The sequence below is a fragment of the Electrophorus electricus genome, chromosome 20, assembly GCF_013358815.1.
Source record: "Electrophorus electricus isolate fEleEle1 chromosome 20, fEleEle1.pri, whole genome shotgun sequence".
NCBI classification, from domain to species: Eukaryota; Metazoa; Chordata; class Actinopteri; order Gymnotiformes; family Gymnotidae; genus Electrophorus; species Electrophorus electricus.
Genome location: NC_049554.1, coordinates 9,756,888 through 9,784,869, shown reverse-complemented (window position 1 = coordinate 9,784,869; position 27,982 = coordinate 9,756,888). Strand labels below are relative to the sequence as shown.

The 27,982-nt window shown below is 39.7% G+C and overlaps 1 protein-coding gene across 3 annotated transcripts; it reads right to left on the bottom strand.

Moving 5' to 3' along the window:
• Positions 1–2,880: 2,880 nt before the first annotated feature.
• On the bottom strand, positions 2,881–27,415 carry pparg (peroxisome proliferator-activated receptor gamma). 3 transcript variants are annotated; one of them, XM_027029336.2, is made up of 7 exons: positions 27,159–27,415; positions 15,424–15,774; positions 14,784–14,947; positions 12,228–12,366; positions 8,919–9,118; positions 4,985–5,468; positions 2,881–3,831 (listed from the first exon to the last, which is right to left on the bottom strand). In XM_027029336.2, exons 2-7 carry the CDS (start codon positions 15,770–15,772, stop codon positions 3,584–3,586), a joined length of 1,584 nt encoding a protein of 527 aa, XP_026885137.2. In that variant the 5' UTR covers positions 15,773–15,774; positions 27,159–27,415; the 3' UTR covers positions 2,881–3,583. The 3 variants fall into 3 exon arrangements, with proteins under 3 accessions (XP_026885137.2, XP_026885138.2, XP_026885136.2); XM_027029337.2 differs by lacking the exon at positions 27,159–27,415 and adding an exon at positions 27,021–27,076; XM_027029335.2 differs by lacking the exon at positions 27,159–27,415 and adding an exon at positions 21,111–21,197.
• Between the last annotated feature and the right edge of the window lie 567 nt (positions 27,416–27,982).

Below are 27,982 nucleotides of genomic sequence, written 5' to 3'. Positions count from 1 at the left end.
CAATTAGTATTAGAATTAGACATTTGAAACTGTAATTGTTTTGTTCACACGGTCATTGTTAGTATCCTAAAATCTTAGTTTAAACTAAGCATATGATGACATGTGTAAGCTGCTTTGAGCCCTTTGTTTAAGACACAATGAAGGAGCTGACTTCCATTGCCAATGTATTATGTAAAGGCTATGAAAAAATATTGTCTTGAAACAGTTTATAGGGAAGCCATTTAAACCGTTTGAAAGGGTCTTGCATCAGCCAGTAGGGGGTATTCTTTACCAATATCTTTACCTCCACCAGGAATACAACTCAGTTAGTATTACATAGAAAATACAACCACAATGACTTCTAGAAATGTAAATGTTTTGACAGCCATCTTTTTATGTGAAAGAGTAGAGTGACAGTAACCCATATCAAATTTTAGGTAATAATGGATCTTCTATAATTTCACTCTCACAGCTTTGAGTGGCTTTTTAGAGCTCCTGTGGATTATGACATCAAACACAGAACCACAATCCAGTTTTAGTCATAGCTACAAACATGAATTACCTGGCCAATGGTTACGAACATGAACAACACAGAAAAACCTGCTAATATGTTTCACTCCTAAGAGAATGCAGAACTCATGGACAGTTAAAACACAAAAGTAAGTAAGAGGCTACATTTCGTAGAACTAGAGGGGGTGGAACAGATACTGGCTAGGAGAGTTAGACAGGCTTGGACAACATGAATACAACTGACAGTGTACCCAACACTTTCTAGGAAATCTATTTACTGCCCTTTGTGTTCACTCCTCTTTGCCTTTGGCTAAGAAAACATGGACTTTTATTTTTTTTTATTTATTTATTTTACAAAATGCTAGTCACAAAGATGTGGGGCAGAGCCTTTTGCTTACTTACTTATGAGGTTGAGGTGATAAGCAGTTCTGCATATGCCCAGGTAGTCTTGCACCTGTGCAGGTGGACTTAAGCACACAGAAATAAATTAATCAATAAATTGGATTCAACAATTCTTATAAAGTGTATTTTTATAAAGGGAATCAATAGATTTTCATTTGTGGTTAATTTATTAGGTTGTCCAATGTAATATGAAACTACTGTGTAGCTACATACAATCAGTTGTGTAATGAGTAGACTCTAAAGCAGATGCTTATACTATACAGTGTATTTATGGTTTAAAAACTCACCTAGTGAGTTTTAAGAAAAGACCTCAGTACTCCAGATGCTCAAGTTTAGTGTTTAATTTACACATTAGGAAAGTTTCAATGGTCAGATTAAAGAGCGCAGTAAATAGTAAAAAAGCCAAGTTTAATAACTTTAACTTTACACTTCATTTTTAAAAATAAAAACTGCAATCGACATGTGCGTAGTATCTTATGGTAAATTTTTTAGTGGGGCGTCACCTTAAAACAGGTTGTTAGGCAGGTTGAAACATATTAATTATGCAAACCTAGTTTTACTTAAAATGTACTTGCCTTAGACTACAAATAATCCTAAATGTATTTAGACATGGACTAAATAATTTTGGAGCACATAAGACATTCCTTTAAATGTGAAGAGTGCTATATATAGGCAAACACTGTAAAGGACCTTCTTAAATACAACAATATTTATTTGCAATATTTAAACAATTGGTTTAGATGAAAGTTACTGTTTTAGAGAGAACCACAAACACACAAGAATCAAATTTCATAAACCAAATGCTATCTTTGGCTGTGTTTCTTCAAGGATTTTTAAAGCAGGAAAATGTATTTTTTAATATTATTTGTCAGTGTCTATGAAGAATCTTGGCAGGAGTTATTCATTGGAGACTTGGTAGTAACAAAGTAAGGATATGCTGACACAACATAAAAAAACACATTTAATCATGATCAAAACAGCCAGCCGATCTTTTTCCAGAACACTTCATAGCCAACATCCATAGCTGTAAGAGCTGATCTGTGATTTCACTACCCACTCCCTCTCTGGCCTTTGGAGAATAGGCCCAGGTCTTTTCTTGCTCACAAAGGTTGACAAGTTTATGACATAACCTTAATTTTACCCAGCCGAGAAAAACAAGTAGAGCATAAACATAAATGCAGTGTAAACCTTTCTTATATGTTATTACTAATAATAAACTTGTTATTGGCTTAAAATGCTTGATCTAGATTTTCCGTAGGGCGTTTAAATGAACAACAGAATAAATGCATCTGATAGAAACTGAAAAAGGCTCTGGCAACAGTACAACATAATCTTGGCACATGCTTTCTTTCTTGGTTTCTTTCCTCTGATGCACCTGATTCAAAGTGTGACAGAACTGGTAAACTACAACTGAGTCAAACGAGCTGAAAAAGCACCCCTGAACTAAGCTAGTATAACTCCAAAGATCTGTCTAGTTGTAAGTTGAGGATGATCAGGTTCCTGTCTATTTGTCAAAATAAAATAAAATAAATAAATAAATAAAAATACCACAACCAATAGTTATTCTTAATGCTTCACTGAAAGAATAAAAATGAATTTTTGTGTCTTACTATGTTACACAGTGTGACCACTGTGCTTATAAATCAGTAAAACTGCTTTTACAGAAAAGTTGACAAGGTAAAAAAAAAAGTGCCCATTGTTTTGCAGCTGGAAATGATATCTTGGAACATGAGATATGTATCTACCATGGAGAGCAGCAGAGTTCATATTTTGCAATTACACCAGGGTGTGTTTGGAGATACATGCAATAAATGGGTGATGTAATGCCTGTGACATGGCTTTGCGTGTAATGGGACTGTGTGTACTCTGCCAGCAATAAGTTTCGGTAGGAAGCTTTTAAAGAAAAAACATAGGAAGTGAGAAGGTGGATTTATGAAGACATGTGACATCTTGCACAGATGCCAATCAAAGTCAGAACTGGGGCAATCATCATATATTGAAAATATTTATTTACACATCATACATTACCAAAAATTTCCAATGCTAAGCAGGTATGACAAACCCCACAGAGGCTGTCAGTGTTTTACTATATTTACAAACCTTTTCTTGTATTTTAGAATAAAAAAAAAAAGTAAAGCTTTGAAATATGATTCCATATTCAGAATGAAGAAAACTGCAAAAAAGACTCATTTATGTACAAAACTGTCACAGTTTACATTTACCTACTCAGAGTTACTTCAATCAGTTCATGTCAGAAAAGAAATTAAGACAAATTTAGATCATATTAGTTTATTTGGTCTTTAACAAAAGTATCACATCTTCATTAATATATTTTAAAACTCTCCATCTCTGTTTAACAAACTTTACACATCAGTGGCTGCAATCATTAATATGAATTAAGCTATACTGCACTATACTGAAATTTTCAATTCATACATCTAGGTGTTCTGGCAGGTTTGCTCACACTGAAAATGTGTGTTTTTTTTTAAAACCCAGTAAAATACAGAAAGCCACATTCTCTATCCAGCACTATCCAATGTCACTACCAAATAGCAGAAACTAAGCTCTCTCACTGTCAGTGAAGACTTGGTTCTGTCACAGAGGGGAGTGACAGTGGATAGGGGAACACCACCACTCTTAGCTCCACAGCAGAAACAAAGCGTGATGGCTGCTGTCCTGACGGAGCTGGGAGCTAGTACAAGTCCCTCATGATCTCCTGCAGGAGCGGATGTAAACACAGGTCGACCTCTGACTCCTTCAGCAGCTGGATCACCTGAACATGGTGCGTGACAAGTTGACGGAGGTCCGTCATCTTCTGCAGGACTTTGGCAAACAGGTGCAGGGAGTCAGGGTGGTTTGTCTTGAGGTGCAGCTCAAGAGAGTGGAGCACATTCTCCTGCAGCTCTTCAATGGGCTTCACATTCAGTAGGCCTGGGCGATCTATGGAAACCAGGAGAGAGGTTACGTGTGTAGGTGTTCTAAATGTGCAATGGATTTATCGAGCCATAAGTCATATATTAGTGACTTGGAAGTCAAATAATATATAAACTGACTGATCCACATTAGTTATATAATTCATCAAACAAATTAATTCACAACATTTTTACTAAAACTTGAACTGTTGTAATTATACACATTCATTGTAGTTCCTACATGCCATTTATAAAACCAAATCACTGCTATTATTACAAAGCCATATTCATATAGCCCAACTGTAATTAAAAGTCATATAGCCCAACTGTAATTAAAACACACAGAGACATTTATGTTTCCACACGATTACTCGGTCACCTTTCAAACCCATTTCCATTGTTTGATCAATGTTTTTTTGTCCTTGAAGTGCACATCTCAGTCTGAATAATCAAAGTTCAAGGTTAAGACATTGGTTACAAAATGTGACCAGTAAAACTAAATGATAACCATGTTGTTCTTAAGCCATTTTGTTCAGAGTCAACCACATCTACCAATTCCGCTTTTGTCTGGCTCATATGCAATTCAAATCCACTTGCTCATGTCATATAACAATGTTACAAGGTAAAAATATGGACATGAGGCACTCATGATGTAGATTAGACTAAATATCAGATATATTTTTAAATATGATAAATTACTAGAAAACTGGCACCTGCACTGCTGACAAAATATTTTGAAACCTTTCGCTAGCCCTGGCTAATGGCAGCCAATGTTAAAAACACTGAGCTGAAAATAAACCAAATGTCTGAAGACTCACTAAACTACACTGACAACATTTTGCTGTCATTGTTGATACTACATGCTTGGTCACATGTCTGCTCCATGTCTGCTCCAGTAGAACATAAATCAGCATGTCTGGACTGACCGCTGCACTTTCTCAGCTCTGACTGTCATGCGATTTTGCTTCATTGTCATCATGTGACATTAAGCAACTACAGTTATTGAGTAACACTCCATTCAGTGCTAACTAAAAGCATTTATTCCTTAAATTGCAATCCAAGAAGGTCATGGCCAACATAGGTGGTGTTTGTTGGTTTTGTTAACCCAATTTACTTGAAGCAATAAATAAATAATAACAGTGTCATGGTAATGTTATAGAACCCTGTATGACACGACCAACCTCCACTGAGGATGATGACGGCGAGGAAGAGCGCCATGTCGCTGTCGTCAAGCTCCAGCATGTTGAACTTGACGGAGAACTCGAACTTGGGCTCCATCATGTCACTGAAGGGCTTTCGCAGGCTCTTGAGAAACTCGCGTGTCATGAAGATCTGGCCATAGGAGATGAGTGTGCCATCCTTGTTCATCAACGGGGCCATCATGATGCTGAGCACCTCTATGACACCATACTTCAGCAGCGTCACCTGATCGTTCAGGTCAAGGATGCTGAAGCCTGGGATGCTCTTGGCGAACTCGGTGACCTCGCTGACCGCTTCAGCCGAGCGCGACTGGCAGCTGTGGAAGAAGCGCAGCTCCACCTCCCGCTGAAGCTCCGTTAGTGTGGCGCCCGTGCTCTCCCGCTGCTGCCCCTGATGGGGCAGATGGCAGCAGTTGATGAACTGCTGACCCTCCAGCAGAGATTTCATATCGTGGATGACGAAGGGCTGTTGGAGGGAGTGTAGAGCGGCATGCATTAATGGCTGGGTGTGCCAGGCACAGAAATGGTCAAGTAATGAAGTCAAATATTGCTCGTGTGGTGAACAGAAAGGAAGGCTGGTTAACACACAAAACAGAACAGGTGTGGAAAGCACAGGGTTTATTCAACAACTAGCAGTGTGTGCTTGCTATCTGGATTACATTACTCCTATTTTAGATACTTTACATTGGCTCCCAGTAAAATTTTGTATTGATAATAAAACACCTCTAATGATCTACAAAGCACTGAATGGTCTTGGCCCACAGTACCTTAGAAAACTAGTGCATTACGATCCACAATGTCTGCTTACATCAGAAGTGCAGGCTCTTTACCAGTACCAAGAATAAGAAAATCTACTGCAGGGGGCAGAGCCTTTTCCTATAAAGCTCCCACACTATGGAATAACCTTCCTGTGAATGAGACTCAGACACAGTCTCAATATTTAAGGCTATGCTGAAAACCTATCTGTACAGTCGGGCATTTTATTAACCATTTCCCATCTTAGGTAAAGGTCTAGATCTGGGGCTCAATGGGCATTGAGAGTTATGGTAAACTTTTATGATGCTGTTACTTCACCTCAAGTTTGTTGACTGAGAGCAGCGGAGTGCTGATGTTCCAGGGTGTCCTCATGCCTGTGTTTCTTTCTGGCTCTATCATTTTAGCTGTGCTGCCATAGCTAGATCTGCTGGAGCCCATCTTTGCACATTATACTTCCCTAACTTACACACTCTTGTACCTGAACATGTCTAATAATTTATTCTCTCTTTCTGCCGAGGTACACCAACCCCTGATGTCATGATGTTACTGAGCCTCAACCCATCTCAGCTGCCATGGCTACTCCCACCACCCCTGATGTCCCATGCTGTATGCCACCACACCTCCATCTAAGCCAACTACTTCTCTGTTGCCCTTGATGGATGTTCTCTTGCGGGATGGGTTTCGGACACATGCACACCATCGGGACAAGACTAGGACTTCTAGAACACCAGACTAGACATGAATTGCTTGTTTTTTCCTTTTAGTATTTATTTATTTATTTTTCTCTTAAAATAGTTACTATTGTGGTGACTGATGTCGGCCAGAGGGGGACGGGTCCCCCCGTGAGTCTTGGTTCTTCTCAAGGTTTCTTCCTCATACTCTAGTTTTTCCTTGCCACTGTTGCCCTTGCTCACTGGGACTTGGACATTTGTAAAATTGCTTTGTGACAACATCCATTGTAAAAAGCACTATATAAATAAATTTGATTTGATTTGACGTTTGAACAGAAAGATTCTCTGGTCTTTCCCATTACCCAGACATTTGCACAGTTTGCAATGCATTATCAGCCTTTACATCTCATTCTACAGTATATTCCATACTGCTATATATTATTATGCAATACTGGTCCTTCTCTTAACATTATAATCTTAATTCTTAATAATTTATTATACTGTCATTATTACAATGTGGTGTCAAATGCACAATCATTCTAATTAAAAATAATTTAATAATGCATAGACATTTCAACAAACTCGAAATTGAATTTAAGGAGTTAAAATTCCGAGAATCGAATTTGTCCTTACAGTTTTGCTTTCAGAAGTCTTGGCTATATAGACTATGTGGAATAATAGCATTACCTTTGCGATATGACCTCCTGCAAAGAACATAATGACTTTAACCTTAAAAATTCCCCTTAAAATTCAGGCATGAAAAAATGATTTTGCTTCTGCCATTTTTTTTAAAAGAAAACTTTGTCAGGTGATCCTGAAGACTGCAATAAGAATGCAGATAGGAGGCTATTTTTTCAGAAGCCTAATTCAGAAAAAACTTATTTCTTTTTTTTAAATAGTGACACATTGCTAAATGACTTTTATTTAATAGCGGAATGGAACAATTTTTTAAAGTCTTATTAAAAATCTAAATATGTACATGAATTTTAAATGTAAAATAATTTTGAATGGCAGCTTTTGTGATTTGCTTGGATAAATCTTTAGGTACTTATTACTTAATACTATTGCGTGGTAGGCCTGACACTGGGATTTTACTGGACTTTAAGCCCATCCTGCATCTTTCCCTAGCAAACACTGAGAGGTTTAAATTAAAATTTGAAACAGCTAGCCATGTCCAAGGAGAAGGTCAGTTGTTAAAATGACATCCCCAATTCTAGACAAACCACCCTGGGAGGATACTATTGTATTAGGACAAAAAAAAAATATTCGGACAGGGGAAATCCCAAGGTGACATATTTCATCTTAAGTCAACCACCTTTGGGTCGACCATGTTGCATAAGTTCTTGCAGGAACTGACATGCCCATATTTTTAATAGAAAGCAAATAAAAGTGAATTAGCAATTGTCCTAAAAAGATAAATGGATTTATGTTGGAGTCTGTTATAACATAAGCCGTTTTTCTTCAGTGAGTGCTCAATCAAGCGACGCCTACTGTTTGGAAATACATTGGCAAGAACATGTTCTGGCATTGCAGCAAAAGTTTTCTGTATTTTTCCTCATAAGGTTGATAGCGTTACAATTCTGTGGCCTGTGCCTTCATAAATATTGTCATGTTCTGGAGGCAACCAGATGTTCATTATCATCCAGCCCATATCTTAGTCCATGCTAGTCAAAACAAGTAGCCTACAGCCTTGGTCATATCTCTTGATGGAAAAGCATGAAGCAATATTTTTATTCCACATTTGTGCTGTATGTTCACATTTACTGTGTATAAAATCTGAAGTGTGGATTGTTCGGTGTAGAATGCCCTAATTTAAAATGGAAAATTTTGTACTAATATCATACTAAAAGAGAAGAAAATAATAATATAGTTAAAAAATAAATAAATAAAAGATAGACAAAACTGTACGACACATAAAACCAAATTTTTTTGTTTTGTATCCTCAAGGCATCATAACTTTCATGACCCTTTACATCATGGCCTGCCTTCACATAAAATCTTCAATATATTAAAATTAAGGAACTGGAATTTCAAATTACAGTGTAAGGTTCTAAGGTTCCATATCCTTAACTCCAGGTAGCATGGTCATTTGGTTGCTAACGGAACTCATAACTCAAAAACAAAACACAGGGATTGGAGTATGCAAACTTGCAGTCAGAAGAATGACACATTAGAAACCTGAATTTCTGCTTTCTATCTGCCAAAGTGCACGTTGCCCTAGACTGTTCTCTGTGATGTGCTCAGATAACTAGTGTGCATAACCACTGACATACCTGCATACCTGCAAGCAGACCTGTGCCCACATGCTGAATACTAGCCAGTGACTGAGGAATCACTTTCAAAGTTATTCAAGTTATCCTTTTTCCCCCATTTTAAAGATGGCTCAAGCAACATCAAGTTTTGGGCATATTCTGTTCACAGGAAATCATAGTATGGAGAGGTTCAGCCAAAAAAAAAACCCCACACAAACAAACAAAACTCCAACTCACTGCGTTATCATTGGTCTTCCCTGAGAGGATAGCCCTGGCCTTGGCTTTGGTCAGCGGGAAGTTCTTTAGATAAGACTCGTAGAGATGCTTGGCCAGGGACCTCAGGTCGGCTGCCTCTGGGTGCATGTGGTCCATGTCAGCAGAGAACTCCGCCAAGAGCTTCTCCTTCTCCGCCTGGGGCATGCGGCCAAACCGGATGGCTTGGGGAAAAAAGAGGACAGGCCAAGAAAAGTCAGAACCTCCCCAGAATCCCCCAAATCCACCATCTACTTGGTCAATGCTAACATGTACACCCTGGGGATAAGTGGGTGGGATGAGAAAAAAAAAAGATTTGTTTTTTTAGTGTGTATGTTGCCAAATGTCAATGTGATCTGTTAGCGGCTTCCATTTCCTGGACCAAGATAAATTTGTTTTCAGCTGAGAATGACTGTTGAGTTAATTCAAAGAATTAATTTTGATGAGTGAAATGCATATCTATATGGATCCATATCATTCATCTTTCCTAAAACTGAGACTAAGCGAAATGAAGACTGAACTGTCTTAAGGATATCACCATTGAGCAGAGGCCATGATGGATCACATGGTTACATGGTGACACATTATCAGCACCAGGTTTATACGGCATGTAATAAAACCCTCTGGCCAACACAATGCCTCAGCAATCTCTAGTAATCTCTGCCTGGTCATGTCACAGGCACTGGAACTCATGCACCCATTTAGTCTGGGTGTGGGCTGACCGATATGTTCAAAGGCAAGAAAAGGTCATAATTTCTTGTCACCTAGCCATATTATTCATGAACTAAATGGAGTTGAAGGTGATGTCACTGTAACTTAATGAAAGAAATGCTACCATCTCACACTGACACAACCATTAGTGATTTGATTTCTCCTTATGTTGTTGAGATTTAGGAGGAATTTAGGAGGAAGGTTTCGCGTGATTAAGGTTTCGTATGATTAACGTTTGAATAAATTTTGGATAAAAGTAATCTGTTATTGCAGTTACTTAACAAATAATAATATTATTCATCATAAAATGATGAATTATGTTTTTAAAGGGTTCTCTACACAGTTAACCACTCATTACATGTGCAAACAAGGACTGCACATGCTTGGCACACATCACAACCTGGTAATTTGGGTCCTCACCCACATTTGGTTTCAGTATTTGACTTGGGGGTAGAAAATGACGCGTGAAGCATCAAGTGACAAGCCTTTAAGCCAACAAACCTTCAAACCTATCTACCATATTTAAGAGAAGGAAGTCTAACTTTTTTTCCCCTCTACATGTGCCCCGGCTTGTTGCAGGTTTTGATTAATGGGGGTCTGTCGTTGCCATCACACCTTTTGTAAACCTGCACAAGCCTCCTCCCACACCCTGCTCCTACTGTACGTCTTGGCAGGGAGCCAGGTGCCGTGACACGGCGTATTTAAGGCTACAGGGGCCGGGCCTTCATGAATCATTGATAAAAAAAAAAGGGTTGGGGGGTGGGGTTGGGAGAGAAAGCCTGATGGGATTTTGTGCAACCTCCGTGGCCTAGCTGAGAACAAGAGTAAGGGAGAGCCTGTAAGGAAAGGGGGAGGGAAAATTAAGACAGCCAATGACAGGGAGAAGCCTGATGGCAACAAACTCGGATGACCCTGACGCTTGGACGGCTCCGCCTGTAATAAGCTGCTACGCTTTCAAGAGCTCAGCGAACTTAACACGTTCGTGAGTGGATTGGTTGTGCCTGAAGGAAAAACTAAATTCAAAAGTGCCTCCTATTGTGCTACCTGTGCAAACAAACATACAGGATGGTAGAAAAAAAATCCCCTTCAAAAATGTTCAAGCTTGTCTCTGTAGCTCAGGTTTTAGCATAAATGCCAGAGACGTTAATCAATGATCAAGGAATGATTGTATGCTGCGCACCATGTCTGCTCACCTCAGAATGATAGAAACATTTCTCTGTTATCTTAATGAAATGGAGATTAATGACACATGAAATTGTTGTTATCCTCATAATTTTTAGATGGAGATGAAATGAGTGAGAAATTTTAAGAAAACAGTCTGCATATAGGTTCTGCTAAGTACAATACAAAATCATGTAAGTGGCTGCTCTACTAGGGATATGTTTTCATAACCAGGTGTAAAGTGGCAATGATATTGTAAACTGCAGGTCCATGGAATTTGATCATCTCTCATTAAGTGAATATTTGTAATCTGCCAAGTAATGGCATCACATTCACTACATACCAAAGCTTCTAGATGTCAGTGTGTCAGGCACCATGGCAGAGGGATACACGCTCACACACACACGCTCACACACACACATGCTCACACACACACCTGACCTACTCTCAATCATCTGATTATTAATCATATGTAACCAGTACCTATATTGCACCTTTGTTTCTCCCCTTTATATAAAGTCCACTGGTACATTCGTCTTGTGCTGTGCATTGCTGGCCGACTGTTCAGCGAGACGCCCTGAGCATTGCTGCCATTCTGCTGCACCTCAGCACCCCAAATCTTACTGCCAGCGATTTTCTGATGCCGTTATATTTAGCCAACTCTCTTTTGTGTTCTTTTTATTTTGTTCCTTTATTCTATATTCTATTCACTCCTTTCCCGCACTTGCATCTTGCTTCCTCCCTGCTGTCATCAGGCTAGAATTTTGGGCTGTTAATTTTTCTTAATTATTGTTTTGTTCCTTTATTCTTGGGGTGTGTGGGGGGGGGGGGGGGGGGGGGGGGGGGGGGGGGGGGGCGTGGCAGGGTTCTTCAGACCACAAGATACCCTGGATGAAAGTAAACAAACAATTCAGGTAAGCTGTCTGTTATTTATTACACTTTTGACACAGGAAGGCCTACAATAAACCTATTAAGCACAAAGTACATAGGAAGAACACAGCACGTCTAACCCTCCAAGCTTTTGGCTAGAACTAGCTGATGATCAACGATACCATGATAGGTCTGTCTGACTGCAAGGTGCGAATGTGGCTCCATTTCGAGGGAAGCTGTTTCTCAGCATTCTGCATGTTCTGACTATGCAATGTACAATGCAGCTGGAGACCACAAAGAGGAAACAAAGTGAGCAGACCGAAGGTACTGCTGCTGCCTTGGGGGAGGAGCCATACGTAGAGTGTCTACCTCAGACAGCACGGGCGGAAATAGATTTCTCAGCAGGGTCTTTCCCAGGCTACGGCCAGAAGAGACACCGACATGTCACTAGGGATGCATCAGCCCACGGAAAGAAAAAAAAAAGTGTTGCTATCCTTTGAATGGAAACTAGCTGCGCAGAAAGGGCAACAGCTGATGAGAGCAGCACCTCACCATTGTGCGACATGCCCACCATCAGGCACTTCTGGAAACGGCAGTACTGGCATTTGTTGCGGCTCTTCTTGTGAATGCGGCAGTGCAGGTCGCAGTGATCATAGACCAGCTTTAGCCGAATGGTACGACGGAAGAATCCCTGCGGGCAAAAAAAAAGGGGGGGGGGGGTGGATGGGTGTCATTACTTCACGGTACGTAAAGGAAGTCAGATGATCTCAACGTTGTTCTGGTGCTCACGTAGCATCATAGGGCAGATGAACATGCTTGGAGGAGAGAAGCAATTGTCCCACTTGGTATACGTGACCTGAGTTGGCAGCTAGTACTGCACTGGTTGGTAGAGGGAGAGTGAGATGAGACCCAGGCCAGGCTCTGCTATACTTTCTTGGACTCCTGGTCACAGACGGATGTGGCATTGTCAAGATTTGAACTAGATGATCCCTCACCGAAGGTTCAAAGTGCCACTCATTTGGAGAAGAGCTACAATTACACAACTTTACCTGTGCCATAATCAACTAGTATGTTAGTATAAAAATCAGAGAGACTGTGCCCAGTGCACTGCCCCACTGAAGAAAAGCCAGCTGTGTTTCCCCAAAGACTCCCATCAATAGTTGGTTTATAGCACAACTGGAATGCAGACCCAACCATAGGGTGCTCGTATACACAACGTGTACTGCTTTTCAGTAACTCAGAACTTGAAAGCAAGTTTCAAACTTTGCTAATTTTAGCACAGTTAGCACCTTTGTTAATAATAGTCCAGTACAGACACATTTTGGCTCATGACCTTCAACACTCGAGTACCATATGAGGGCAATTTAAATGACATTTAATAAATGCTACCAGTCTTTTGCTTCTGATTTAATGGGTACCATTTCTGTGGTTGTGCTTTCTAAGCTACTTACAGGCTCCACTATGTGGTCAGGAGACATTTGGTTACAGACCTTATGTCAGCTGAAAAATCATTACTCACCAGAAGATTAGGTTAGACAAGGCTTATCTATACAACACACCATCGGGACACAGTAGTATTGCCTAGATTGGACTTTGGGCAGAAAAAAAGATCTCAATAGTCTCTTTTATCATTCTCTCATTATCTTGTCATTAATAAGCCCAGATAAATGTATCCCATGGATTATTTATATTTACCAGAAAGAAAGAACAGTAGTTGAACAATAATTACAATAAAATAAAAACAGTCTGATATTAGCATATTCTAACTTAAAATTCCACACATAAAATTCATGAAAACAGAAGCTACAAATTTGTACTGTCAATAATCTAATTAGCAAACAAAGGCAGCATTTTTAATTTATTTCAAATGCCCAGGAGAGAACTATTCTTTAAATGCATTTTATTCATTTTAGGCCATTTCTGTTTCAATGGTTCTCATTTACTGACAGTAGTACATCAGTCAGCATAAGCAGTGTACGTATATGGAAGAAGCATTATAAAACTGAGAGGATGTTTTCCATGTATGTTCTGTACCCCTTGATGACTTTACTGTTAATTTTAGTAGCATTTTTGACTATAAATAGAAATAGGATGTTGGGGCGAATAGCACTCCACCCAAAAATGGCTTTTGTATTTTGGAACAATTCATGTATTAACCTGGTTGGCTGAACCTCGGTTCAGGCATTGTTGTTTAATGTGGCAGAACGACAACAGTATATTAACATACTTTGACACTACTAGGGTGTGCCAGATATGGATGCACTGTGTTGTTTCAATTGAAACATCCCATTTCAGTCATCCAGTTCTAAGAAAAAGTCACATGGCTAGACACATGTTTTGCATTTTTTTAGAGGGATTATCTTACTTCATGGTTATGAACCTGTCTTTTATGTTGCTCTGTTGAGAAATTGGGTAATTCCACAGACTGATGGTGGTGAGCTGTTTAATTTATTTAAGGTGTAACATCAAAACCACCTACCCACCTGCCTTCTTCTAAAAGCACTATGTCTAGAGTGTGTAGGATGGAAATACATCTGAAGTGTCTGGGTCACCCACTCACTTGATTATTCTTATTCAGATACAACTTTCTGCCTGCATTTATTTCTTTTGGTGGAAACTCACATGTGCTTTTGTGGTTCAAGTGACAGACAGAGGAAAGATAGCCAGACACCTTTTGACCTCATCTATGAGGGTGTCTGAGAGCAAACTGAAACTGAATTTATCTGAATGACAAGATGGAGTTTGTGCTTTTTGGGCATGCAAATAAAGCTAAAGTTAAAGAGTTAGCTAGATACTCAAAGTTCGTCGCCATAGGAAGTTCCATAATAAAAATTAGCTCAAGTTTAAACTTGAACCATACATTTATCACCATGTCTGGCCAGTTCCCTTGTAAATTGTGCACATGAGCCATCCATTTATACGTTCAGAAAGCAATGCCAGCTCTTGCAGACCATAATAACACCAAGCCATAATGCGATGGTATATAAAACAATGATAAAACACCATAACGTGCGTTCAAATTCACTCATGAGGAAGTATGGTCTGTGGCGTTTGCCTGTGATCAGCTATAATGCGAGTGATTTTTCAGGAAGTGGTATTTAAAGGTACCTTGCAGCCTTCACAGGCGTGGACTCCGTAGTGGAAGCCCGAGGCCTTGTCTCCGCACACGCGACACTCGATGTTCAGCACAGAGGTGGAGGGGTCTTCGTGGACTTTGGGCATGCTGTTTTCTGCATACTGTGGTGGGGATTCTGGCTCAACTTTAATTGAACCTGAAGGAAATCAAAACAACATGCAGTATTAGAAAATATGACAAGTATAAAATCCCACCTGCATTTAAAACGCTGTAAGCAGCCTCACATTGTGTAGAGATGAAAATAAATGGGTAGAAATGGTACTGTGATTTATTTCTGTATAAATGCACTTTTAAACAAACTTGTGTATTTATGAGTTATGAATCCATATTCATACTATGAAGAAAAACATACCTTTTACCATGTCTGAATATAAACTTTTTAGGTTAAAACATCATGTTTTGGGTATTCCTACTTTGTATGACATTTTTAATGGTAACTTCTAAAATATAGGATTAACTATTGACATTTGCTTCCAATTTAGCTTAATCCTAAACTCAAACTTGTTTTTAGAAGTGAATGGCCAGTGGCTCTGTCGATTATTCCAAGAGTATGTCTGGAAAACCAGTCCTGTGAGTGATAAAGCACAATTATCTATGAACAGAAAAGCATACTCTGGGTTTCTTGTACTCTGTAGCCATTCTCCTGAGTCCTGTAGCTGCTGTCCTGATTCCTGTAGCTGCTCTCTGGCACCCTGTAATTGTCTTGGCCTCTGTAGTGGAGCTCCTGGAGTCTGTAGCTGCTTTCCTGAGCTCTGTAGCTGTACATGTGTGTCAGGTCCATTGTGTGTGCTGCCTCAATCTGGGACGGGCTGGGTGTGTACTCAGATGCCGCGATTGTTGCGTAGTCCAGAGTAGAGAATGGCTTCATGTCCAGAGAGTGTGAGCTGTCATCGAGCCCATCCAGGTCCAGAGAGCTCAGGTTGAATCCAGTGGCCCAGGAAAGCGTCTGTGTGTCCACCATGTCTGTGCGTAAAGGAGAGAAGCAGCTTTAGGACAAGGCAAGAGGTTGTGACCTCACCCAAGGAACCCAACTGGTTGTGCCTGACCCTGCAAACAAGACTGTTCCCAAGGCAACTTATGCTTGTTTTTCTAGGGTTGTCAGGAACTATTGCATACAATTAAGCCTAAATTGGAAATGTGCTAAACAGCCAATGCTTCACTCCATAACAGCTAAGAGATACCAAACATCAAACAGCCTGCAGCAATTCATGTAGGGGAACTAAGCCATTCTCAAATGGCTAACTAACTTAGCATCTACCATTATGTCAAAGGAAGATCATCCAGAGAACAGCATGAAATTGCCCAAGATTATTGCTGCTCTCCAGGGTCTTGTTACTGGTCATAGAAGCAGCAGGACTGCCAGTGAGGCCAGGACATTACACCAACACTACATCTCTCACTTTCTCACTTTCTCTTGCTCTCTCTGTATAAACTTCAGCACAATTATTCTGTGCAGACAACACTGTCAAAGTGTGAGACAACACATCAAGAAGCAATCTAAAATCAGTCAAAATCAGAAACACAGAACCTGTGTCAAGAAAATAATGTCAACATGAAGACAACTTTACAAACAAGCAAATTACTGCAAAGAATTTATATGCAATTACTATATGTCAAAAAGCAAGGAGTGGTTCTTTTGGTTTCGTTAACATATTTAACCACATGATTAGTTCACCGAAAAAACAAAAACAACCAACTTTCTACTTAGGAGAATTCCTTAGTAAAGTGCCAAGTAAAATTGGCACTGCGGGTTTGCCGCAGGGTAATTTGATGCACCTGTTAATGAAGATAAAAATAAACACAAATTTGAATGAGAAAAACTTCTCGTCTTTATCACAAATATGTTATGCGTCTACATGTTCATTGGCTAAGCAGCAGTCTAGGTCTATAAATGTCCATGGACTGGTTCAAAAAATGACCTTTCATTTTTCACAGCGTTTTTTAGAAATATGGGAGATATTCTACCTTGGTCTCCCTATTTATCTATTATTTTGAAACCTGTGGTGGGCATTGTTTTACTAGAGAGCAGGAAAACCAGCTCTTTGCCATGAAAGTAATGTAGAATTATACTGTTCTAAATATACAGCACAACTCCAGTGTGCATTCTCAGGTACAGAGATGTGGCTGATTATAAACTTAGCCCTGACTTGGCGAGCACATCAACGAACTTACTTAAGTCTTATCGTACCCCAACTCTATATTGACCTCCCTGCAACCAGCAAGATTTTACATAACCAAGGCCACTTGTTAAGGTGGAAATGTGTATTCCCACCTGGGACTGAGAAAAGGTTGATTAAAACTTCCTCCTGAACGTAATTTTATCTACACAGGAATTTATTTTTAAGGATATTGTGAAACCCAATATAAGGGGTTGGATGAATGCAGGGAGGTCTGATGAGAACATGTACAGGTGTCGAACTCCAACAGTGCCCACTAAATATTCTAAAAATAGCTAAATAGTTGACAAGGTGCCCAATGACTTTCCCAAAATACCCTTATGCGGCAAACATCCTCTGCTCAGTGGCTTATTATTTCCCTGAATGGAATGTGAATGAATGAATGGGAATCTCCTAAAAATGACCTGCCAATTGTCTTCATGCAAGCGGTGAGAAGAGGTACACAGCTCCAGTCTTTATTCTTAGTATACCCACAACTCTATGTCCCTAGCCTGTCCACTGTGGACTGTGGTAAACACATTTTCTTGTGGGAGGACTTTTGCTCCAATTGGAAAGGCAAAGAAACAAGTAATGCCAGAAGTTTTGGTTTTGTTGAGGCATCACTTCTCTGCTTTCTCACCAGTTCATGTCCCCAGTCATCACATTTTTGGAACCACAAACCTGTCCCATGACAAGTATGGTCACATGATGCATATGATAAAACCTTAAAAACCTTCCCTACACAATATAAAGAATGAATGGAAATAAGTCTGTTGAATGCACAACACTTAAATGCTCTTTTATTCTTGGTTACATAATGATGTGAAACACCCAAAGTGATGGAGCAGGATGCCAAAGAGGTCGCCCCAGTTTGACTTTGTTGCCTATTGGACAACACTTTTGCCCACGGCAACCTGGCAGATGGAGCAAGAACGGCACTCAACAAGCCATCAAAGTTAATGCAGCGCGTAGGAAGAAAAGGATGCCGTGCAGACCAACCCTTAATGGACACGGCTGCTCTGTCATCATCAAGTTTGGTCTTGCAGTGTACTGAGGAGCCCAGGCAGGCAGCATGGCGTTCTGCTTCACGGCATTTTTAAACCTACGCATAGGGCTTAGTGCAGTATTTATGACATTTTTGTCACGTGCCAATAATGCAATATTTTTCAGGTGTTTCTGGTGTCTTCGAGTACATGGGCAGTTCCACACATGGTTGTTTATATGGTTGGGTGTCCTTCAAATAAGGGAGAGAAGCTAGGGACAGTTTTCTGTGCAGAGCTGTTCATGTGAGAAAGCGAAGGGAAGGAGTTGCTCACACAATGTAATGTGAAATCCTTTCCACAGGGACAGTATTGCAACAAGAACATCATGTTTTCCATCAAAATTTCCTAAGCACAGCAATGGCCAAGCCAAAGGGAAAAACAGTGAAACAACAACAAAAAAGTGCATTTGAAGTTTCATCTCTCCCAAGCATCCAATATCACATATTTATAGCCCATAATTAAGATCTAGAAACCATTGAAAAAACTTTCTGCAATGGTGCATTTGCATGACACTTATTAAAAAGAGGAGTAGGGAATCACTATAGTCGATTTAACTGACAAATTATTATCTTACATGTAGTCCACAGCAGGAAAAGCCAGATATCTTAGATAACCTGTCTGAGATTCCAGGGGCAAATTACCTTAAAAAAGAAAATTCACACAAAAAAGCTCTCTTACCCACCTGTCAGTGTGTCATAACTCACAACTGGGGAGAAGCAGAGCTGCAATGTGCTGAGGATTATGCTACCTTTGACAAATGTTTCCCAGGTTCTTGAAGAGTGACAACCGTCAGCAGTGAGCGCACAAGGAGAACCTGTCTGGCAACATTCAATGGCATCACCACATTCATCGGAGACCGCGCTGCTGATAAGCCCACAAAGAGAGACAGCTTCGCCTTCCTTGGGGGATTTTTAAGTGATAACGCGGCGCAACGGCCAAGGCATGCTCACCTTTCTCAGCACAGGAATGCACATGTTGGTAGACAATAAGATAAACACTCACACCGCTTTCTTGGTGGGAGAAATTAACTCCAGACAAAATGTGAAATGCATGAAGAAACACCTAAATTGGTTTTAGAGATCAAGAAATATCACTTACATTTACAGCATTTGGCTTTTAGCCAGAGACTGACAGACAGAAATGCTGTGTTGCCGATTTGGAAATCACTTGTCCTTAAGTGATTTAAGTCTAATGCTACTATCAAAGCTAATAGTGGTAAATAAACTATGACACCAGATCATAGTAGCATAACAGTAGAATTTTTTGGTACATTGTTTTTGAATATCTTTAGATCTGTAAAGAAAAAAAAAAAGGAATTTTTTTTTAGAAAACTGCAACATGCATGTCAATGCAACACTTGCACTGGAAAAGGACATGACCTTGAGGCTTTTAGTACAGAGAGCTGAAGAAAGGAGAAAATATGACTTCCTGACCCCAGTACCACTGTGACTGCCAGCAAACCCTACCCCCGTGCCACTGTCTAAACAGAGCCCACTCACCACGAGACCTAGCCTAGACAGCCAATATGTCTCGCCACCCACACAACTACTACTGAATTCACTAAGCAGCACATTTACCACTTTGATGCAACAATTATTTTATACAGGCTGGAGCCCAGACTCTGAACAAACGTGGCATGGATTTGTCTAGCATGGCGTGGCAGCTGATTTTTGGTCTGACTGACTGCAAATGTCTTGAAATACTTTGAAAAAGCCCATGCGCAATGGGGAAGTCCTACAAAAATTCTCAGTTTTAGCATCCATTCTCTACATAGATGCTTGATTAAGGGTGTGGAGAAACTATCCTAGCATTAGATGAAACATTAGCTGATTTGTCTGTCATTAATTCCGTACACGCCACAGAGCTGACAGTGGGCTGAGACACTCACTCATATATATAACATTTTTAAAAAATTTGTTCAGTGTAGAATAATTCAGTGTAGCTGCTGAATAATATACTTTGAACAGCTACATTGAACAGCTACATTCTTCTAAGTCTGGATTTAAGCAGGTTAGCATGATTCCAAAATATTATACGTACTTTACTATACTATACTATACGTACTTTACTTTTAAAAATCGAATATCTAAAAAATAAAAATCATGTTTTCACTTTTTTACTCATATTGGTAACTGTTGGAAAAAACATAGATGATGCATTTTGATGAGTTTACAGTATCAAAATGAGGAACCAAATCATTTTCTATCTTGGTAAGCGTGTAGTGAATAAAAACATTTCTTCTCAGCATATCAGTTAAGCAAGAATATGAAAATCAGATTTTTAGGTGAAATGTCCCTTTAAATGTTCCCTGGGCTCAAGTGACTCAAAGTTTAAGTCAGTGAAATGGAGTAGGATGAAGAAATGGCCAGCCCCATAGGAGCTAACAAATACTCATAAGAGTATGTCTTAATGCCATGCCCATTTAGTTGTCTGTTCAGAGACACACGATGAGCTGAACAGTGCGGTAGGAACATTGCTCTTAAACTCTCTCTCAGCATGATGGAGACATAAATCGTTACACAGAAATAAATCGTTACGCTCTACTATAGGCTCATGCTTTGTCTGTTTGCTTACTTAATTTATTTAATATTTAATTTATTTGCTTACTTTATTTAATATGAAATATTAATATGAAAGATCAAATCAGGCAGATTAGAGTTTTCAAAACGTAAGTAATCATTTCAAAGGGGATCTAGCAGGATCTTTGTTGGACCTTGAACTGACTATAAAAACTATAAACCTAATTCCTGAAGCTGTGGTAGAATAGCCTGGCAAACAGTATTATATGCTATTATATGATTATATGGTAAATGCACAATAATGACTGCTTTCAAATAATGGACTCTGTTTAAGGATTTTTCATTTGTTTCATTCATTCACTAAGTAAAAGTAATTTCCATTAGATGTTCTGAGAGGAGTACAAAGTCTTTAAAAAAAGTTGACGTAAAGTGTCATTACCAACACTTAAACAGAGATAACCCATATCTGAGGTAGTATCTGAGGTACCACTACCAATTTACAGACCACAACAAGCATGAGCAATATTACAAATCTAACATATGATAAACCATGTGACAAGCATTTAAAAAAAGGCACTCACCCCCCAAACCCTGGTCTTCACCCTGAATTGTTTTTTTGTTACGACAAGGTGGTATTCACTGAACTTTTGACTTTGGCGAACGGGCAAGCAAGTGACTATTTCTGTGGTTATGACAAATTTAACAGGAACTGGAATTTTAAACCTCTCCCTCTGCCCTCCTCCCCACCCCCCCCCCCCCCCCCCCCCCCCCCCCCCGAATTTTCACACATGGCCTCAGCAAAATGCAGACAGCTAACTATCATGTGGCCCTGTGTGAAGTGTTAGGCTAGCCAGATGACTTCCTGTTGCTTCAGTCTAGCTTAGAGCCATCATGGTTCCACTTCTCTTTAGAGAAAGCATACTGGCATGAGCACTTTTTCCTCTGGATAATTTTATATATTAACGCTGGCATGAACGTAGCTGCAATACTGTCAGTACAGTTCCTGAATTTTTTCTCCCTATAGATCACAGAAATAATGACTGGTCATTTTTAATGCCTCAAAAGGGAACTGACCTTAAAAGGAATAATTTGGCATTTTTCACTTTTACTTGTGTTTTGATTTTATTGCATTTTAGGCTGACCGTTTACACTAGAGATCATGATCCTGTATTTACCAAATGATTACGAATCCTAAAGAAAGTACTAGGCACTTATGAGTATTTATGACATGTTCATTTTGTAGGTTGAAAACTCTGAGATGAGCTATGTGTATCAACGATTGCTTTATGGTTTTTCCATCTGACAATATTAAGCAATTTGATTAATGATATACTCCATTTTTGATGGATATTCACATGATATTTGGTATGCAGTGACCCTTCAGGTAGTATGTGGATACCCCACTCAGAACCCAACTCTGGGAGACATTTTTTATATTATTTCTTTTGTCATATGTTCTGAAACACTAAAAAAAGCTATTGCAACCTTCAGCATAGCTTTATGGACAAATGGATAGCATAACATGCTTAAAAAATGAACAATCAGAGGTTCTGTCACTGGTAAATTCAAACAGCACAGTCAGTCTGAAAACTGAATGCAGTTAAAACTTGCCGAGCCATTTGTCTAATAGTCAGCAACTACAAAGTATCTTCACAGACAAGCTGCACACAGGGATGCACACACATGTGGCGCACGCACTCAAGCACATGGCCCAGTCCTCCACAGGGGCAGTAAATGACTCATCATGAGCTCATGGCCTCCATCCATACCCCTGGAGAGAACATTAGGAGATACGCAAGCACATGGTTTAGGCCGGATGCTGAGCACAAATGCTCGAATCGTTTACCATAACATTCTTGGGAGACCCTAATGGTAAATTGGACCGGCAACAAGCATCAATTTTAGCAAGTGTCTGAGGTGCCAAGATCGTTATTGTGCAGTTCCTTGGGAATTTGACCTTGCACAATATCTGAGGACACGAACTTTCCTCCAATTGCTTTTAATAGGCATGAGTTAATGGCTGATGGCTCTCCTGAGAACCTCGTTGTGCTTCCTCACCGGATCAGGAAGGGGTGTGCCTTCACTGTGTCAAGGCCCCTGCAATGCTGCAGCATGGCCTGGGCCTCAGCGAGGGAGAGGAGGGGTCTTCCCTGTTCCTAGAGGTGGGCAGGAAGAAGGGAGCAGGCAGGGAAGTGGTGGGGATTCTCATGATGACTGAAGCCTAGTGCTGGGGTGAGTTCTTTGAGAAAAGACAGCTCGCTGAGTGAATTAGACAATGCTCGTTAAACCTTGTGGATACTGTAGATACTGAACACAAAAACCCTCAACAAAATCTTTAATCTTACACACACAATGTGTATTACTTGATATGTCACGCATTCTGGTAAGTCTCAGTGATATCCTTGTAAAGATAAAGCCACTGGTAACCTGTTACTTCTACGATCATACATGGTGTCAATACTGATTACTTATGCATATGCATATAAGCAGAGTATGTTCAAAAATACTGTGCAATACACTAATAAATGCAGTTATGTTCTACACACAAGGTTCCTGAAGGTTGTAAAAATAGTTCCTCTTTTCTTATAAATAACTTCCAATATTTCTCACTACCTCTTGTAGAAAATCCAGAAACCTCAAGAAAACACAAACATTTTTAAAAAGTTACAGTGATATGGCCCTCTTAACTATGAAAATGTTCTGGGAGACTCAACTCAAGCATCCAGGTTGACAGTACTATTAAACACATGTATACTTTTATGTTTCCAAATCAAAAAAGGTCAGGTCTTCCCTCTCCATATGACCATGAAGTATTACAATGGGCTCAATGCTGCATTACAATGGGCTCATCACACGCACTCTCTCACACACACACACTCACACTCAGACACTCACACTCTAACCGAATGCCTGATCTTTACTTATTACGTTCAACTTAGAGGTGTGCATGTTCTATCAGCTTCTGCCATGCAAAAACTCACAAATGAGCCTATGCAAAAATAAAAACCACACACCACCGGGGCAGACATTCTTAGAGGCGATTCACCACAGGGAAAGACAGTCTGAGAGACACTTCTTGAAACTTCAACTTTGTGCGCAAGCGCAGGCTCTGAGGACTGTGACCAAGTCATTACTTACACTACACCTTTGCAAGGCTAGCATGCTTTATTTACTTGCTGCTTCAATTGATTTTGAAAACCTCAAAAGAGCCAGTGGATATCCTGAGGTTAATAGTCAGCTCAGACGTTTTCTCACTTTAAAAAAAAAAAAAAAAAAAAAAAATATATATATATATATATATATATATATAGTTTTATTGTTTTGAAAGGTACAGTGACATAATTTCATGAGACTCATCGTATGACTCCTGAGAGCATGCTCAATTGCATTTCAGCCATCACAGCAGTTTCAGTAAGGACCCAAATCTAACCTTTGCAGTGCATACCCTGACCAGCAGTGTACAGGGATTGATCGAAACATATCGGCCTGGGTAAGACAGCACCTTGGGGCGAAGAGGCTCCAGCATGGAGGGCATGCTGCATCAAAGGAAAACAATAAGGGGGTGGAGGGGGGGTGTCTTTTTCTGATGTGTTAGGAGCAGCAGATATCGCAGTTTCATCCAAAGCCAGCAAAACAGCTGCGGTTTCTCCGAAGACGAGGTGCTATTTTTTTGCTTGATGTCTGATGTAGGTTCCTAGTAACATCTTCAGTTTCGAGGGGTTGGAAACCAACCACTACCCTATAAAATAACTATCAATACTAGTACAAACAGGAATGAACGCTCTTTCAAGAAAAGCTTCGAATGAACCATTTGAGGGTATGTGGACCTTTCAAATGGACGCTTCATATGAACCCTTCAGTTTGGCCTGGGATTGGGACCCTGGTGTCAGGCTGAACCCTTTGATGCAAGAACCTGCGGGAAAACCAGTTCCCCTACATGCTAACCCAAATGTGAAACCTTTTATGGTACAAACATCACAAACTGAGGTGACAGCATATTCTGCATTGCTCGTGCCACAGGTCCTGCTGACCTCCCACAGCTGCTCAGCGTCAGCCCTGTACCAGAATGTCTAATTCCGCTGACTGGCAAGCGATCAAGCTGTGCAGACAGGGAAGCAGGAGCTGTTTCAGCAGACAAAAGACATTTCAGTGCAGGGGTCACCACAACTGCAACCGAGAATGACCACTTTGCTGGCACTCTCTTATGACAGCTTCCAAGGCACTTCTGATATTGTTAGCATGGCTTTGCTGTTGCAAAACTGTTGCTCCTGGTGTAAACCATGCGGGGACAGCAAAAATGGGGGGAGGGGGTGTTTAAAGGTTTGCACCATAACCGCATCAAGAAGCCTTCAAGGCCACACTTTGTTAAAACAAACAGTGCAAGTGACACCCACCCACATGCTGATCTTTAGCTGGCATGTTTTTAAAAATTCAAAGAAAATACCATATTTGTCAAGTCCTGTCTTTAGCCAACACAAGTAATCTCCATTCTTAGTGTGCCATTACAAACAGCGCCTCTGTAATGTAGAAAACTCAACACAGAATATACAGAGGCACAATGTAAACAGGGCTTTGCTCATATCACTGCATCTTACATTTATGACAACAGAACAAAGTCCGTCACATAGTATGTCAATTATATAACTGGTCAGACGATCTCATGCCAAACAGCGTCACTCTTTTCACTCTAGACCATCTCATTGCTTTTGAAACACATTTACACACACACGCACTTATATTTCATGAACTTATGTGAATACACACAACCATGTGTACAAACTAATTTACAAGCTAAGAATTACACAACTAATATGAATTTAAAGTTTGACATCTTTAGAGATATAATAAAACGTCATTGCCAGCATAAATATTACTTTTATGAGAAGAAGCAAAAAAAACCCTTTATTGGCTACATAAAATATGTAAATTCATATCCATTCAACTTCCTGTCTATACAGATAAAGAACACTTTATGTGCTTCCATGTGAACATAAAAATGACCTCTGATATATTAACAAAGCATAATCCAAAATTCACCAAAGCTAGTGCCCCAAACTAGTTCTTCCCCTGCTGATTTCACAATTCAAAAATGTCATAGGTTATTTAGTAATTTCCCTAAATAGCATATGGCAGACAACTCAACTTAGTTCTTGTTAGTGACTGTCACAAGAGAGTGACTTTGGTGCTTGAATTACGATGCAGTTATTATCAAGGCTCACCAACCTTTAATGTAGACCCAGCATAATCATATCACATCACTTTATCAGAAACCGATAAGAGGTAACAAGTCTGTGTGTAGGATATAGGGAACATACGTACTACTTCTGAGGATTTATAAGTCCCTCCCCCACACAAACCCATGCAATGCACTAGGCTTCTGTAACGAAAGTCAAATTCATCAATTATAAGTGTAATTGTAATTCATCATTCTACTTCTGCCATGTGCTTCCTAACATAAGGTTGAACCTCACAACAGGACATCTAAGAATGTCTTTAGCCCAGTTTCTCCAAAAATCATACATGCTGAGATCATCATCTGTAGGTTCCATGTGACATTTCCTTTGCCTATCTTAGGATGTTTTTTATATGTCATGACAGTGGCAGAAAACTTACCCATCAGTAAATTTGACTGGTATGTTCGGAAGCAAGTATGTGACAGCAAGAATACAGACAACAGTCATTGGAAAATGTCTCCTATGCACACCTACTATTACGCAGTAATCCAAAGTTACATGAAATGTGCTGTAAAAAAAAATACTAGCATCTTTCTATTGAAAGTGATAAAAATGAAGTAATTACCAGAGCATTTTATTTACAGCCAAATTATATAGACTATATAACAATAAAATTGTTGAAATTTAAAATGTATAATACTTCAGTGATTTAACGTTAATCACAAAATAAGAAATCTATAAAATAATTAAACTAACTGGTCTTACCATGTGAATAGTAGGATCAAATGATAAATGATGGACCATAGACTCTATATAACAATAACTCATTAGAAACGAAGTAAGATTTATTTGAAATAATCTTATGGATTAGTTACACATCATTTATATGCATTGAAATGTTTTAAATTTTGGCTCAGCACCTGTCTTGCCAGTTTAATGACACGGTTGTCTCTTCAAAAGCAGGCAGCGCGTACAGATTGCTTAATTCGACAAGCTACTTTCACTGATTTGTTATTTGTGATGTCTCATAGATGATTTACTTGCACAGTTAGGGTCTATAAACTGCTGAGTCACACAGAATTGATTAGCTGTGACAAGCGAGCACTCATTTTTGCACGTTACAAAGTTTTAACTTGTGCATTTACTACGCCACATTCTTAATCGCAGTAACTCTCGACTACTGTTACACAGTCGGCTATATCATGGAAACGTCAATCATTTAGCACTTCTATATTTTAAACGTAGTCAAAATTGTTTTTCAAATAGGTATAGGGTAGGCGTGGAGGGAAAAGGGGAAATCTTACGCTTTGCAATTACCTGGAGCAAAGGGTACACCTTTTTTCAGCTCCGTCGGAACTTGGTGACTTGCTCTGGCTGACCGAGGCTTCTGGAGCAACTTCATTACGGTTTACACCACAGACGCTACACGCAGACGAAACGTTGAACGGCACTCACCTGAAGTTGTTTCTTGAACGGTGACACTTATGTCGATCCTTCTTTCGCTGGTGTCTTGTACCGTCACAAAACTTTCTTCTTCAGTATTCACCTTATGACACTGTTCCCTTTGCCTGTCCGTGTTGACAGAAACGCCCGATACCTTCAGAGAACCAAATTTACTGAGCGGGGATAACGAGACGCTGACAGGTGCTCTTGTTTCTGAGGCGCAGTTGCAGTCACTTCGAGGGGACCGATGCTCGCGACATGCTTTCTCGCGCGCGTTTCCCCTCCCATTGGAACACCTTCTTGTCACATGGAGCGATGCGGAAAAGCCTGTTGCAAAAATAATGTACTTCTAAGCGTGGTGGGCTGCATTGAGGAGTTACTCTTGCTGTGCCCTCCTTGATGTGCACACACCCTCATAGTTAATGATTTTAAGTTAAAGACTGCTTGAAACAATGAAAAAAATCTAGTAGAAAATACCTTAAAGCAGTCTATTTAGAAAAATAATAAAATTTAATAGCACGTAATTATATATATTTAGGACTGTGTGTACTACTGCTCAAGGTCATTCGGTTACTGAAACAAAGGAAAATGACATACAACGGAAATAAAACGGGACTTTTTAAAAATATTTTTTATATTTATCGGTCTCGAAGTCTTTTTTTTTTTTTTAATTAATTACTTTTTTTTTTTACGAGCGACTGGTCTTTGACCTCAAAGCAAGCGTTAGCTACACTTCTTACAAATGTATAAACACATGGGTAATTATAAAATATAGGTACAGGCCTAAAGCTGTAAGGTGGAATTTGAGGTGGCACAGAGCACCAGGTATGCTACAG